Consider the following 14,205-nt stretch of genomic DNA (forward strand, 5'->3'; position numbering starts at 1 on the left):
GATGATTAATTTGGGGATACATGACAGAATGTTTCTGCATATAGCCTTAACAAAAAGCTCATCTCTAACACAGCTCACTCACAACGGCTTGTGTTTAGTTTGTTTAGCAAAGAGAGAAATGTGTGTCATTCTGTAGAGACAATGTTAGGGTATCTAGGGCTACAATGAGAGGTGACTGTTACACTACATTTAAAAAGACCACTTTTGGCCAATCAGCATTTTCATATCAAGCAACTAGAAAATGGAACTCAATCCCACTCCATATCAGAGACTCTTTAAGTTCTAAAAGTTTTAAAAAGTCTTTGAAGACATGGCTGAAAGACAATCAAGCTTGTGATCATTGATCTTTGTTTTTCACTTAGTTTTTTTTTTTTCTTTTACTTGTAATGTTAATCCTGTTGTCTTTTCATCTTGTCTGTGTTTTTACTGTGCTTGAACATCCTGCCCAGGGACTACAGGTGAAAATTAGCTATTTAGCTAACCCTGGTATAGAAGCTATTCTATGCATGGTCCCTGTCAAACAAAACCAATAAAAAAAAAAAAGAAAAAAAAAAGAAAAAAAGAAAAAATATTGTTGAAATGGAGAAATGAAGCTCAGTAAAAGTACTCTGATTACAGGTAGACAGTCCGCTTTCTGACTCCCACTACACTTTGTTTTAAGACTGACAGTGTCTGAAACAGGCTGTTGATCTCTTTGAGACAGTCACCTCATCGCAGGCCTGGCAGCGGGGCTTGAGCCTCTCAGCGTGGTGCCGGCCGCAGTAGATCTGTCCGTCCTGGAAGAAGTAGATGAGATCGACCAGCAGCTCACTGCAGGTGGCACACTGGAAACACTGAGGGTGCCAACAGGTGCTGTGTCCGGCCCGACTGGCGAACACAGCGATGTCTCCTCCGCAGATCTGCCTGCCACACTGGAAAAATAGATTTGGTTGGGTTGGGGGTGTGGTACAAAGGGAAGGAAGTTAGATGGTGAACATTAAAGTTTGCACAGCAATTTGCTTAAACAGCCCTGTAATCTGTGGCCCCTCAGCAATGCCTGCACCTACTTGCACCTGAATTTTCTCCAGTTTAATAAAAAGATTCTTCCTCTGCTTAACTCTGATGGGTTTTAATAGGCCGTGACTTGCATGTCTCAATGTCATATAAAGATACTGTGCTTTATAATGGCTGGTGTCATGTATTCTAGCCATAAAATAAAAATGTTGCTCCACCTGTTGGCAGATGGCTCCCGTCATAGTTACAGGGAAGAGTCTGACGACGCCTCTGCCCAAGTTTTCTCTTTTCCTCTGCTGACTGAACAAACGCAACTCTTTCTTCTCCTCCTCGTCCAGAGAGTTACAGTACTGCGACTGCAGGAAACACATACATATACATACAAAAAATTATTCTGAACTTCATTTACCTCTCAGGTTCTGTGAGAATAATTATATCTGTCTTTTAATACATACACATGCTACATGCACCATATCAGAAAAATGCCAGCAGCACAATTTTTTTAACAAATAGTTTTGAAGACAGAATTGGGCCCCAGGCCAGTGGTTGGATCATGTTGGTTCCAAAGAAATATGCAAATCAGAGCTTGTTCATGTCTGAATGTATTCTTTAAATTGATACAATCAAACAACGAGACAAGACACTCTCTGCAAAGCTGCATTCTTTATCATTCAGCCTATGTTTTCCATCATAATAATGATGAAATCTTATGTGAAATTAGTTTGACTAAAATGTGACGATGTTTTATTGTTTTTTTCCGGCTACATTGATGGATATGTTATCTGATTACTAAAAAACACTAAAATTGTCAACAGTTTTCATGGTCTATTACAGTTTTCCTTGAATAGAATAAGACCAAAACACCCAGGCTTAGTCATCTAAAACTTTAAATATATCTATAAAAATATGTAATTATATGTAAAAACAATTGCAAATAACATTAAAAGATAAAATAATCTAAAATGTGTAGCCACAACAGGGTGACACGATCTTTTTGTTTTTACTGAGTACATGCCCTAAAATGTCATTTGTAACTGACAGTTTGAAGCTGTGCATCTCTCTGACACTGTCTGCTATTTGTTGCACTTAAAAAAAATTTTTTTTGGGATAATGTGAGCCTGAATTTTAGAGCAATTAAAACAAAAACAAAGTAGACTGGCACTTGCAAAAAAAATGTGTGTCCATCCCATGATTTGGATCCACTCTCCATTCCATTTTTTTTTTTTAAAGACGACTTTTTTGGGCATTTTCCTATTTCTTTGATAGTGACAGAGAGAATGGAAGGGGGAGACATGCAGCAAAGGGACCTCAGGCAGGATTTGAAACTCTGCTCCGCTGTGTCAAGGCCTTAGTGCTATGCACTCTATCACTGGTCCACCGGGTTGCCCCAGGGCCAGTAGTTTTTACATAATGTAAACTGAAATGGAATAAAGTTACTCATATTTTGTATTTTAAATATTGAATCTTGTTACTTGTATTTTATTACCCTACCACCCTGATCACAATACAGCAGGAGTGTAGCTAAAGACGTGGCCGTCCAGAGTCAGAGGGACAGTGAGATACCTCGCTGTCGTGGGCTGGCAGCTGGTGCAGCAGCTGTTTGATTCGGTATCTCTCCCCTGGACTGTTCACATAAGGCACTCTGTCCTCCGGTAAACAGCTGAAATACTGGTAAACCTGTACAAGAAATGTGGTCACATAAAGAGCGTTAATGACAGAGTAGAGAAAGCCATTTATTCAATTGCAGTCATAAATCAAAAGCACTGAATATTTTTTTCCCATGATTATAAAATTGTTTGTGTATGTATGAACACGTCCAAGTGGAAGCGTGCATCATGTGTGCCAGCGAAGCCTTTTTTAGTCTCGACTGTGCGTCTCTTCTGCAGCCCTGGTTGTTACCTGTTCAGGCTTGAGCCCAGGTGGAACCCATGAGTACTCCTCGGAGGCGCAGCCCGAGTCGTCGTCGGAGATGGAGTGTCTCTGGAAGTCGGATACCAGCTTCGTCATCATCTTTTCCAGCTGACCCGGCACCGAGCGCACGGCATGCTCCTCTCGCACACACTTGCAGTGCACACAGATCTTCCTGTGGAGACAAGAAAAAACTTTGGACATCATCCCTGAGGACTTTTTAAAAATGATTTACTATACACACGCCAAAGCTGATCAAATGTCAAATATTTTAAGAAGCTGGGTTCTCCTGGTGCTTCAGGTGCTGAGGTGCAAACCAGTGTTCAAATTTTGACTTTAGATGTATCACTCCCTGTTTTTTGGTAGGATCTGACAACACAAAATATTAAAAATTTTAATTTAATTGGCATCATGGGGGGGCACAGTGGCGCAGTTGGTAGCTCTCGCATACATACAGTTTCTGAATACGGGCCGTGTGCATTCCTTTGTGGATTTAACATTTTTACATTCAATCCACAAAGGAAATTTCAATGATTGAATTTTCACAGTATTTATATTGCACCAAGACTAAAAAAAGGACAGGGAAATTTCACTTCAAAACCATATGGGATTACATATTTAATATACTAAGTATTAGTTGCTATATTCCATTACATTTACAGTTCAAAATTGTGTTATTTTGATTACAGAAACTGGATTTAAAAATAGATCACTTGAAGGGATTCTTTTTAACCTCCACTATGTTTTCAGTTTCGTTTGATAATTTGTCCGTTTGTCAGCAAGATTATGGGAAATGATTTTCATGAAACTTAATGGAAGGTTTTAAAGTGGGCCAAGGAAGATCCTATTACATTATGGAGCGGATCCAAATCACTGGGTGGATACAAAACTTGCTTTTGTTAACACTGCGAAACAGGGTATGACTTGCTGGAGGTCTGTGCTCTCTGAGTACCCTACTAGTTTCCATTTTATCTGCTCTAAAATTCATATTGAGTCATCAACAGACTTGAAACAGAAAAAAAGTGCAACAATTTGTGCATGCGCAGTGCACCTGCCACATGATAACAGCGGAGGAGACGCACAGCTAAGGCACTGTTAGTAATTTGTGTGTCTGGCACGGAAATTTAGGACCCAAACAAATGAGCTCACAATGGGACCTGAGAAGTATTTATATATTTAGTCATCTAATGGAATCGTTCAAATTACATTTCAGGGCATGTATTCAGTACAGTAGCAGAATATGTTTTAAAAGTAACCCTCCAAACACCGTTCATAAGGGCACTCCCACTGTATTTATGAACACACTTTGCGTTGGAGACATTATGTCACAAACAGGCCCACACACATTCTTGAGGTTGACTCAACTAGACACCCTGCAGCCAAAAATTACTAATACAACAGTTGTCACACCAGTACACAAAAACACAATCACCAGATCATTTAAAACTTCACAGAAAATTAAAAACTACAAAGTCTAAATAGTGTCAAGTCTACGTAGGGTGTACTGCTAATGCATTTACACAGTCGGAATAAACTCAATCTCATCGCAGATGTTAGTGAGGATCTCACATCAGGACCAGCATATCCCAAACAAGCTACTACCAAATACGGAGGAAATGAGGTCGCTGACATAAGCCTGGCTGTCAATCCGGCGGGGGGTTAAGAGAGGGAGGTGAAGATGGGAGCACTAATCTCCCTCTGCCTCGTATTACACCCCTTCTCGTCCTCTGACTCCTCACTACATTCAGTCTGGAGGTGGGTGTGCCTGACTGTGGGACTGGTGGAGTCAGAGTGAAGCGCCTCGGGGTGACAGTGAGGTGTGGGTGTCGAGTCTATGTGTGTGGTGGTGACAATGCGGCCATATGCAGTGGGTATTGCATGGGTCCATCTCTGTTGTGATTGCATAACGGCCTGCCAGCTGGCACTTGTGGCTCAAGTTCACAAGGCACAAAGCTGCTTTATTCCAGCACCCAACCCCCACTCATCCAAAAAGCTCAAACACACACACAACTGCTTGTAAACTGCACGAGTGCTCCGCTTCTAATCAATGCTCTCGTAAAAAGTCTTTGAAATGGAAGCAACGGCAGGTAATTGCTGCACGTTGTGTGAATGTGCTCCACTCTCTTTACTCAACACAAGTTAATTATTAAGGAGTCGACAACACACAGACAAGTAATGGGACTATGTGATCCCAGAACCCGTTCTCAGGCCCAGGGCAGGCCATGCTTTTAATACGCAGCCGTCCTGAGCTGGCACCTTATATAGCCATGGTCGCCCAGCAGGTAGGACCAATATGAATTATAGTAAACACAGCAAGACGGCTTCGGCTAAGCCATGCTGGCACCAAAATGACCCCAGCTGTATTTCTGTGTGTGTGCTGCTTTTTTCATGAGGGTTGGTCGATAATTACAAAAGTCATAATCACAATAATTTGGCATAATATTTAGATCACAATTAGTTAGCATGCTTACTCATTGCCTTTGAAAACATCATGCATTTAATTGAGCTAAAAAAAAAACAAGATTGGATTTTCTTGAACTTATAATTATATATAATTATAATTATTAAATATAATTCAACTGAAAAAATAAATGTAAAAAATATATATACATAAATAATATATAATTACATACACATTTAACATAATACAAAATAATATCTAAAAAAAATGAGATCAAATAAGATAAACTATATTGTAATGGAAATGTAAAAATATATTAAATATATTTAAAAAATGACAAAAATAAACTACACTTAAAAAAATAGCTGTAACTGCATTAACACGACCTACTAAAAACTCTGGTAAAGTATATTCAACATATTACAGTCGTAAATCAGTGAAATTCAAGCACTTTTCCAGCACTTTCAAGGTCCCTTAATCAAAGATTTCCAGACTCTCAAAGCCTTTACCACATTTAAATTGTTACTATAAATGCAAAAATTAAGTTTACTGAATTGCTTTATACCCACAGCAACCGATGTTCATTGTCACAAATATGGCAACGTCTCATACCAAATATTAATACATTTTTTGCATTACATTTTGTATCAAGCATTTTCAAGGAATATATTCAAATTCAAGCATATTCCTAATCTTGAAAAAAAATAATGATTAAAATTATACATTTTCCAAACTTTCAAGACTTTGTGCAAAACCTGAAGACAAAGGGAGATCAACATTTGAAACAGAATGTGGCACAATAATCCTTTTATCCTGATTATATTGTTTTTTTTATAATCAATGGAATCCCAAATCTTTACTGTAAATATAAGTCGATGAATCTTCTAACCCTGCTGTTGCAAAAAGGGGAGGGGGGACTGAGACGCACATGCCTATGTAAGTGGGTAGAAGGACACAGACGGGGACCCGGCATGATGGGACAGATGGCAGATGCACCACGTCTCACCCCACCACCACCACCACCAGCCTCCACATGATGAAAGCATATAATCACCAGTGGGTGCAACTCCCACATGCAACCTACACTAATTGAAAGATGACAAAGTGCCAATTTGAATGAATTTGGGGTATAAAAGTATGCAGGAAAGTCTCAAATCATGTCTCTCTCTGATTTGTTGCCTTCAAAACCGAGTTTCATCTGGTTTAAAAACATTTAAACATACTTCTACTACATATACAACAGACAAAATGCTGAATCCACATATGAGCAAATCAACACCACCAAAGTGTATACAATTACAGTATGACACGGGGAGTGCTTTTCCAAAACGTACCCATATTATTTGTCTTTTGCTTGGCAAGTGGTTGTTTGATCGTGACTACGTTGAACTTTAAAGCAGCACATTTCTGAAGGGCTTGTCAACGCTGCAATTTACTCAGTCCTGCTGTGCTGAACCCCGTCCTGTTCAATTATTTCACTCACAGGCCTCTGATGTAATGCAGCCAGGCTTTGTCCCCTCTGGCAACATACCACATTTGGTGTTGATAGGTCAAAAAGCTTAATAGGAAATGTCAGAATGTGTGTTTTTAAAAAAATAAAAATTCTCCTCACAGGTTTACACCATGTGTCTCTCACCACAAATAGATATTTCCTTGTGCATATGTAAGGAAAGCAGACTTTAGAGGACTCTCTGTGTAACTGTTGCCAATTTATTGCAACAGATAAAGGAGTTAATTTAAGTTGTATTTGTTTCTTTAAATGATATTTTATTTGGTATACATTATAATGCTTTTATTTTGAAGGTAAACTAAGTCACCCAAGTCTCGTTTGGCTGCTCTCGGTGCGTGTGTGGATTTTCCGGGAAGCATGAACAATGGTTCAGATGGAATTGTTTGTCAAGAGAGACTGATCATTAATGTGAAGAAGACTAAGGATGAAATATAATTCCCTTTATGTAGCATGCAGCCAACAAGGTATTTTGTTTAATTTATCTGTATTTTACTTTGTGGAATGTAATGTTTGTGAATGTGATTTAACCTTTATTTCATTATAATTTATGTGCAGTTTTCACAGTGGATTTTGAGATGGATGAATGACGCTCAAAATAAATCAGTTGAAGGAAACCGACTTGCGTTTGCCTGGTGCTTGGAGGGAGTTACACTCTGTCTCATGCCTAAATGTCATGCATATTTTTCATACTTGTTAAGAAACCTGATGTGAGAAACTGACATATGTAAGCAGTTGAGCGTGACTATATAAGATCATTCTGCCGTGTATTGTTCGTTTCATTCTGGTGCATGTAATGCATTAAATGACTCTCTGTGTCCTCTCCTCTATCATCAAACCACAACAAGCGTGCATCATATCAAGACATTCCACATAAGAGAAAATTTAATAAAATATACTTTGGTTTTGTGGTGAAAAGTTTGAGAACAAGAATAGCTTAGTGTCACTAAAGCTTCTTTCTCATTTAGCTACTGGTAAATTACTGGGATGACCTTTCACTTTTCACACATGCACTACATCCAGGAACACTCCTGTCTTGTGTCTTTTCACACATGCCATTGCAATGCCAGAATAGATGGGACAAGAGACAGTCCAGCAGAAGTCTGTAATGGAACCATTATAAAACTTTAGTGGCTGATTTTGTCCACTGACAGTGTTCTTGTAAAGTAATTAATATTCAACAAGTTTGTGAGACTACTAATGTTTTTTCGTGATCTACTTAAATCAGAAACAATAACAAATTCAAATACTTCCACCTGATTGGTTAACTCCATGTGAAAGCATCTTTTGTAAATCTAGTAAACGGTAAATTGCATCACTTTCCAAACTACTGTCAAAATAGGAGCTGAAATAATTTGTCAATTGACAGAAATCTGCAATGATATTTGTAATCGCTAAATATTATAATTAATAATGAAAAAAACTTGGGCAATGTAATAAAACACTCTGTTAAACTGTTAAATTCAGTACATACGATACACAATGCTCAAACTGGGAATGTTTTTGTTTTGTATACACTCATTGTGAATTTGCTGCATTCTTTTATATTTACATTTTATACAGTGTCCCAACCTTTTTTCTAATCAGGGCTGTAGTAAGCAGGAGTCACAGCAGATGCTGCTTTGGACAGGAATCAACAATCTGCCTCTCTGCTGGACCACAACATTGTTTCTGAAAATGCTGCTACAGCTGGTGCCATCATTGTTGCTAATGATGTATCTTTTGTTGGTGTTTACCGGGTATACATAATACAAATACAATACTATAATACTATAATAATAATAATAACAATAATACATCCACTCATATCTCTAATAAACTAAAACTAAACTGAATCAACTCTACATTATCACACAGAGTGGTAAAGGACATTTATTATATTGATTATGTAAAAATAAGTAAACTGAAACTAAATATTGACCCTGAATGGAGCAGAAATAAACTAATCTGAACTTTTGGAAATCCAACAGCTTTAATTAGCTTTAGCTGAGGGGATTTTTAAATAATTTTAATTTGTTCAACACAGAGATTAACGCTCCTCCCCTGGATCCCAAACTGACCCGAGTTTGTCCAGTAATGCACAGTATTAGCCTGCACTTTTATTTTTTTTCCCCATAAATCTTTAAATTATACTTTGAGTGTGAGTAACAACACTAACTGTACATGACGTCATGCTCAGCACCTGAACTCTGTACAGATTTGTGTACAAAACACATAAAGTCAGGAAGAATCACCTTTAAACACACACAAAACAGTCTACCCCTTAGCTCCTAACTTAATGACTGTTTGAGTTTCTAGTCCCTCTAATCCTGTCAGACAGTAAAATATGGTTTCTTCATTACCTGCTGTGATCATGACAAATTAGTCCAGGTTTGCCTGTTGACACGGTCCCATCCCAACTTGTGTTTAGTAAAGGTTTGCATCCTATAGGCGCCTTCTACTGCCTGCCTGTCTGTCAGTGAGAGCAGGATGTTGCGCGGCAGCTCCTTCCCATGTGGTCATTTCTCTTTCTGCTCGGCTCTTTTCAATGTCCCCGCCACCCCCGACTCCCACCCTCCTCCGTGCTGACAAACAAAAGGCACTGAACGCAGCTATACAGAAAATACACACACAGTTCTAAAGACACACACATGCTCATGTGATTTTTTAAATTTACTCGAAAAGATAAGCCAAAGTACACATGCCACGAACGTTCAATTACTCACGTCGCCTTTGAAGATATGAAACGTCACAGTCCAAGTGACAATCACGAAGACTAAACCCACTGTGTCTTCCCTCCACAGACCAGACTGCTGTAACTGATTCTTAACAGATGGACGATTGTTGCTTGATGCAGTTATTAATCATAGAAATGAAAGTGGAGCAGATTTTGAGCCTATGAGCAATGCTGTGATGTGCAGCATTTGTCATTTTATGGGATCAAGATGGGCATACACAGCAACAAAGTGTCTCTGGTGAAATATCAAGCAGACGGCATGACTTTGAGTCTTAGTGAAGTCACGATACACCAGCTCATCTGACTTTGCTCATTCACTACGCAGTGAAGACACATCTTTGTTTTATCACTACCACTATTGTTCAATGTTACTTTACATCCAAAACATGTTAAAGTAACAGTTCAACAACTCCAGCATCAGAGACAGTAATGCTCTTTATAGTTGTGATAGCGGCAGTGGAGAGCTGCAACAGACAGTCAATCAATTCATTATCATCATCTTTCAACTACTACTTCCAAAGTTTCCTATTTTTCAAGCAAAAATGCCAAACATTATCTGGTTCCAGCTTCTAAAAGGTGAGGATTGATGAGGTATGATCATTATCTGATTATCTTTTCATTTTTGAGTGTTGGTCATAACAAAACAAACCATTGCCTCCACCAAGGAGGTTATGTTGTTGGATTGGTTTGTTTGTCTGTCTTTCTGTCAGCAGGATTGACCAGATTTTCATGAAACTTGGTGGAAAGCCGCAGCATGGGCCGAGGAAGAACCTGTGACATTTTGGAAGCGATCGTGTCACATGCAGGGCAGATACAAGAATCATGTGGTTACTTTTCTTGACATTGTTCAGTAGGGCATTTGTCGTGTTTAAATAATGGGAATATGAGTTCCTATGGGTTGAAAGTTGAAAATACAACAACCTGAGAAGTCATCGTCACGCAAATACTAGAAACAACTATCAACTTGTTGTTTAAACTCTCTGAGCAACAAAATACAACACATGTATGAACTTTGTAGTGTACATGTTGTTGTCACATTACAACTTAAAGCTCATGAAGACACTGAAGTCAGAAGAATGACTCCCAAACTCAGGAAATAGGGCATTGCTGTCACATAAAAGTTACTGAACCCATACCGACACAATGGAAATTAACAATAACTATATCAGTATTATTGAATTTAGTATTATTTCTCTATCTGATTGCAGATCAGTTTTTTTATGAGCTTTGGTACTATCAATATTATCAGATGTATAAGAAAATGGAGATTGTGTCGTTTTAAACAGATGGTATCGAAAAAGTATCTAACTATTGATACTGTGGACAATCTTCCTTTTAAGACAGCAGCTCATCTAGACCACTGTTTTCTTGGGTATACAGATATATTGTGGGCCTGTATAGTTATTAAAACTAGCAGCAGCCACAAGATAATTCTCTGCTTCAAATGTGCACTGCTGTGTGATAAATGTATCAGTAACTGCAGGATGTATTCTGCAGCCCTCCTTAGATCTGATTTTAAGAAACAGATGGGCCTCGTCCTGTAACTCTCTGCCACTAATTAGTGACTGAGTGATTGCCGCATGGCCACCCAGACTAAAAGTGATGGCTACTTTGAACACTTCTGAAGCGTGGCGGGGACCTGTGGGTCAAAAGTAACTTAATTCACTCGCTGCTGGGCGGCGGAAGCACCATCTGCCCCCCACCTCTGTCTGAGAAAGCTCAGGATGAAGATGGATCACTTCCCTCAGCGAGCGTCAGCAGCTCAGCCCGCGATCACTTGGATGATCGTCTCCATCGGGGAAGGTGTGACTTTAAATCGGTTATTAAGGAAGATGTAATTAGCACGGGACTCTGGGGTCTTGAAAACTGACCCCCATAAATCTCAATCATTTAATCACATTCATGTTCCTTGTTATGCTGGATCAGCTAAGAGAAGTCTAACAAGGCATTTCTCTTTTTGCCATATCACCCAAATATAATTTCAGATCTGTTCTTCAGCCAGAAACATCCATACCCTGCAGCATTATGCTTATACTACACAGATACTGTAAACAGACTGAAGTGTTCAGGGGCTTCCACCAGAGTGTAGCCGGAGGTAGAGAGCAGCACACGTGTTTTAGATTACATCTTAACTTCCAAGCTTTTGTCTTGACCTGAATAGAGGGAACAGAACTGAAAAAGATACAATTACAGTCTTTTGGTTGCATGAAGTACGCATTCCTGCGCCTTTTGTTTTATTCTCCCCATCAGCGAGCCACAGTCGGCTTGAGACATGCAGCGCCCATCTGGGATTGTGTATGCAGAAACCAGAAATAAATCTTTGTCCTTTTTTTCCCTTTTCATTCATCTAGCTGTGTGTCAACCTGGTGATTGTACTCTGCAGACTTTGAGTCTGGAGCCACTAAACACTTGGACAAATATAATTTATAATCTGGATCATACAGCTTCCTTTCTTTTGAACTAAAACGCATTTATTTTACTAAACCAAATACAAATGTCACATTTAAAAAGGGAAAGCGGCATAGCGAGTGGGGGAGACAGAGGGAGGTATGAAGTGGTCGAGAGGGTTACTATCACAGCAGCGAGGCCTAATCTTATTAGTGTGATTGACAGGATTAGAGTAACCAAGAGACCCAACCAGCTGGATATTCACTAACGGACTAAAGGAGAGAGGGAAAGGGAAAAGGGGGGCTGAAAGGGAAGCACGCAAAAGCCTGCTTAACAGAAAGAAATAAAATGTTGTTCCAGAGGGCTTTGACAGTTAACAACTCCTGAACAAATAGCTTTAAGAGGTATGTAGGCGGACATTTCAAGTGGCTCGTGTCTAAGTTAAAAAAGCTGGAATTGCAAGAATTCATAGGAATTTTTGCTGCAGAGCCTCCTACAGTTACAGAAACTCTCAAAAACACAATATGGACATCCTACGAAACACTCGTCCCTCTGCTGAGCTTGCCTTCTTCCAGTTGATCTACAGAAAATAATCTGCTGTATCCAGCACCACAGTGCTTTTCACCTTAAAAGCCTCACAACGCGACACAAGAATAGATCTTCAGTTTAAATCGCTCGGAGCTCAGACATACAGCACGGCATGTTGCACGATTGAACTAATCCTGCTTCTGTTTCTTTTGAAGATAATGTCAATTCAAACTAAACGCAGCTGCTTTTGTTTCAATTGTCAGTGCTTAATGGCACTCACGAGCCTACAGCTCTGATTCTTCATGACCAGAGGGTCAGTAATGCTGATCGGCTCTGAGGTTATCATGGGGCGCCCTGACTGGGTCATGTTTGTTGTCTTTTAATGTATATCTGCACTCAGCATGTACACAGATCACAGATAAGCTGATTTCCGTTGGTAGTAATGTTGATGTCCTTCCTAAGACACTTAAACACACACACACACACACACACACACACACACACACACACACACACGCTGCTGCATTACAATATGCCTCACGTTGTCAGAATATATAGAACAGCTGTGTTGGGCTGGACAATATGGCCAAAATCTTTTATCCAACTTAAGGTCATTTTATATCACAGTAACATGATGTCAATAAATAGTCTACATGAAACCACATGGTAAAGCTCACATGTGCAAAGATCAGTGTCTTCCAAATGATATATAAAAATATTGTGCTGCTGCTTTTTTTGACATTGTGATAGAAACAATGTGTAAAAATATTCATGGGATACTTTACATTGTTTTGACGCCACATTATAACTATATTGAAACTCATTCAAAAGTATCTGTTTTTAAATTAGCCAGCAATAAAATGTTTCGTTCTTTATACACAAAATTACATTAAAATTACTCAGGAAGTCTGACAGCCTAAAAAACAAGTTAGACCCTCCTGTTAAGTAGCTTATTATTATCACAAGATCCAAAAAGCAACTCTACCAAGGGTGAATACAAAGTATGAGAAAAACATTTCCTGCTAAGCTAACAGGCGGTGCCAGTAATGTTTAAGACATACCTCCAGCCGTGGACACGGAAGCCAGGGCACTGGTCCCCACAGCGCATACAGGGCTGCCCTCTGTCTGGGTCCTCTTCCTCCTGCTGAAAACAAAACACAAACTCAAATCATTTCCCTGCAGAGAACCATTCATACCTTTTGGCACAAGACAGTGAAAGGTTAAAACAACACGGTAAGGACATACAATGTTTGCTAGACATGGCCGCAGAAACATCAGCATCACATTGAGTTAGTGAGCGAGTGAGTAGTGTTTCCACTTAAGCCACAAGCAGAATGCACTCAGAGTCAATCTCTTCAGCCTTTAGTTGAGCAGCGTTTGGCTGTTGATAGATTTCCCATGTATTATATGATGACATCAGGTTATGAAAATCCTACATCATCTATCACTGTGTGCATGCATGAGCTAGCAGATAAACAAACATAACATCTGTATAGAAACATTGCATATGACACAGCTTGTGAGTGACAGCACATCAAAAAGTGTTTCCATGCTTATACATAAGAGAGCCCGACAGATGTATCCATTGGCAAATATTACTGGCAGATATTGACCTATCAAAGGCATATCGGAGTATATGCTGTCCGATATCTTCCCTTATGAAAACTATTTTTACACAATAATAATATATATATATATATATATATATATATATATATATATATATATATATATATATAATGCAGAAAACGTTGCCTGATGTGA

The 14,205-nt window shown here is 39.1% G+C and overlaps 1 protein-coding gene across 1 annotated transcript in view; it reads right to left on the reverse strand.

Moving 5' to 3' along the window:
• prickle3 (prickle homolog 3) overlaps positions 1 to 14,205 on the reverse strand; it is a 30,177-nt gene that overhangs the window by 6,330 nt on the left and 9,642 nt on the right. The window contains exons 2-6 of the mRNA XM_059334068.1: positions 13,503 to 13,585; positions 2,893 to 3,076; positions 2,557 to 2,670; positions 1,212 to 1,349; positions 708 to 911 (exon numbers count right to left, since the gene is read on the reverse strand). Of these exons, the coding sequence (XP_059190051.1) occupies positions 708 to 911; positions 1,212 to 1,349; positions 2,557 to 2,670; positions 2,893 to 3,076; positions 13,503 to 13,585 (723 nt within the window). The remainder of the gene's footprint in view (positions 1 to 707; positions 912 to 1,211; positions 1,350 to 2,556; positions 2,671 to 2,892; positions 3,077 to 13,502; positions 13,586 to 14,205) is intronic.

The sequence above is a fragment of the Centropristis striata genome, chromosome 5 (genome assembly GCF_030273125.1).
Source record: "Centropristis striata isolate RG_2023a ecotype Rhode Island chromosome 5, C.striata_1.0, whole genome shotgun sequence".
NCBI lineage: Eukaryota > Metazoa > Chordata > Actinopteri > Perciformes > Serranidae > Centropristis > Centropristis striata.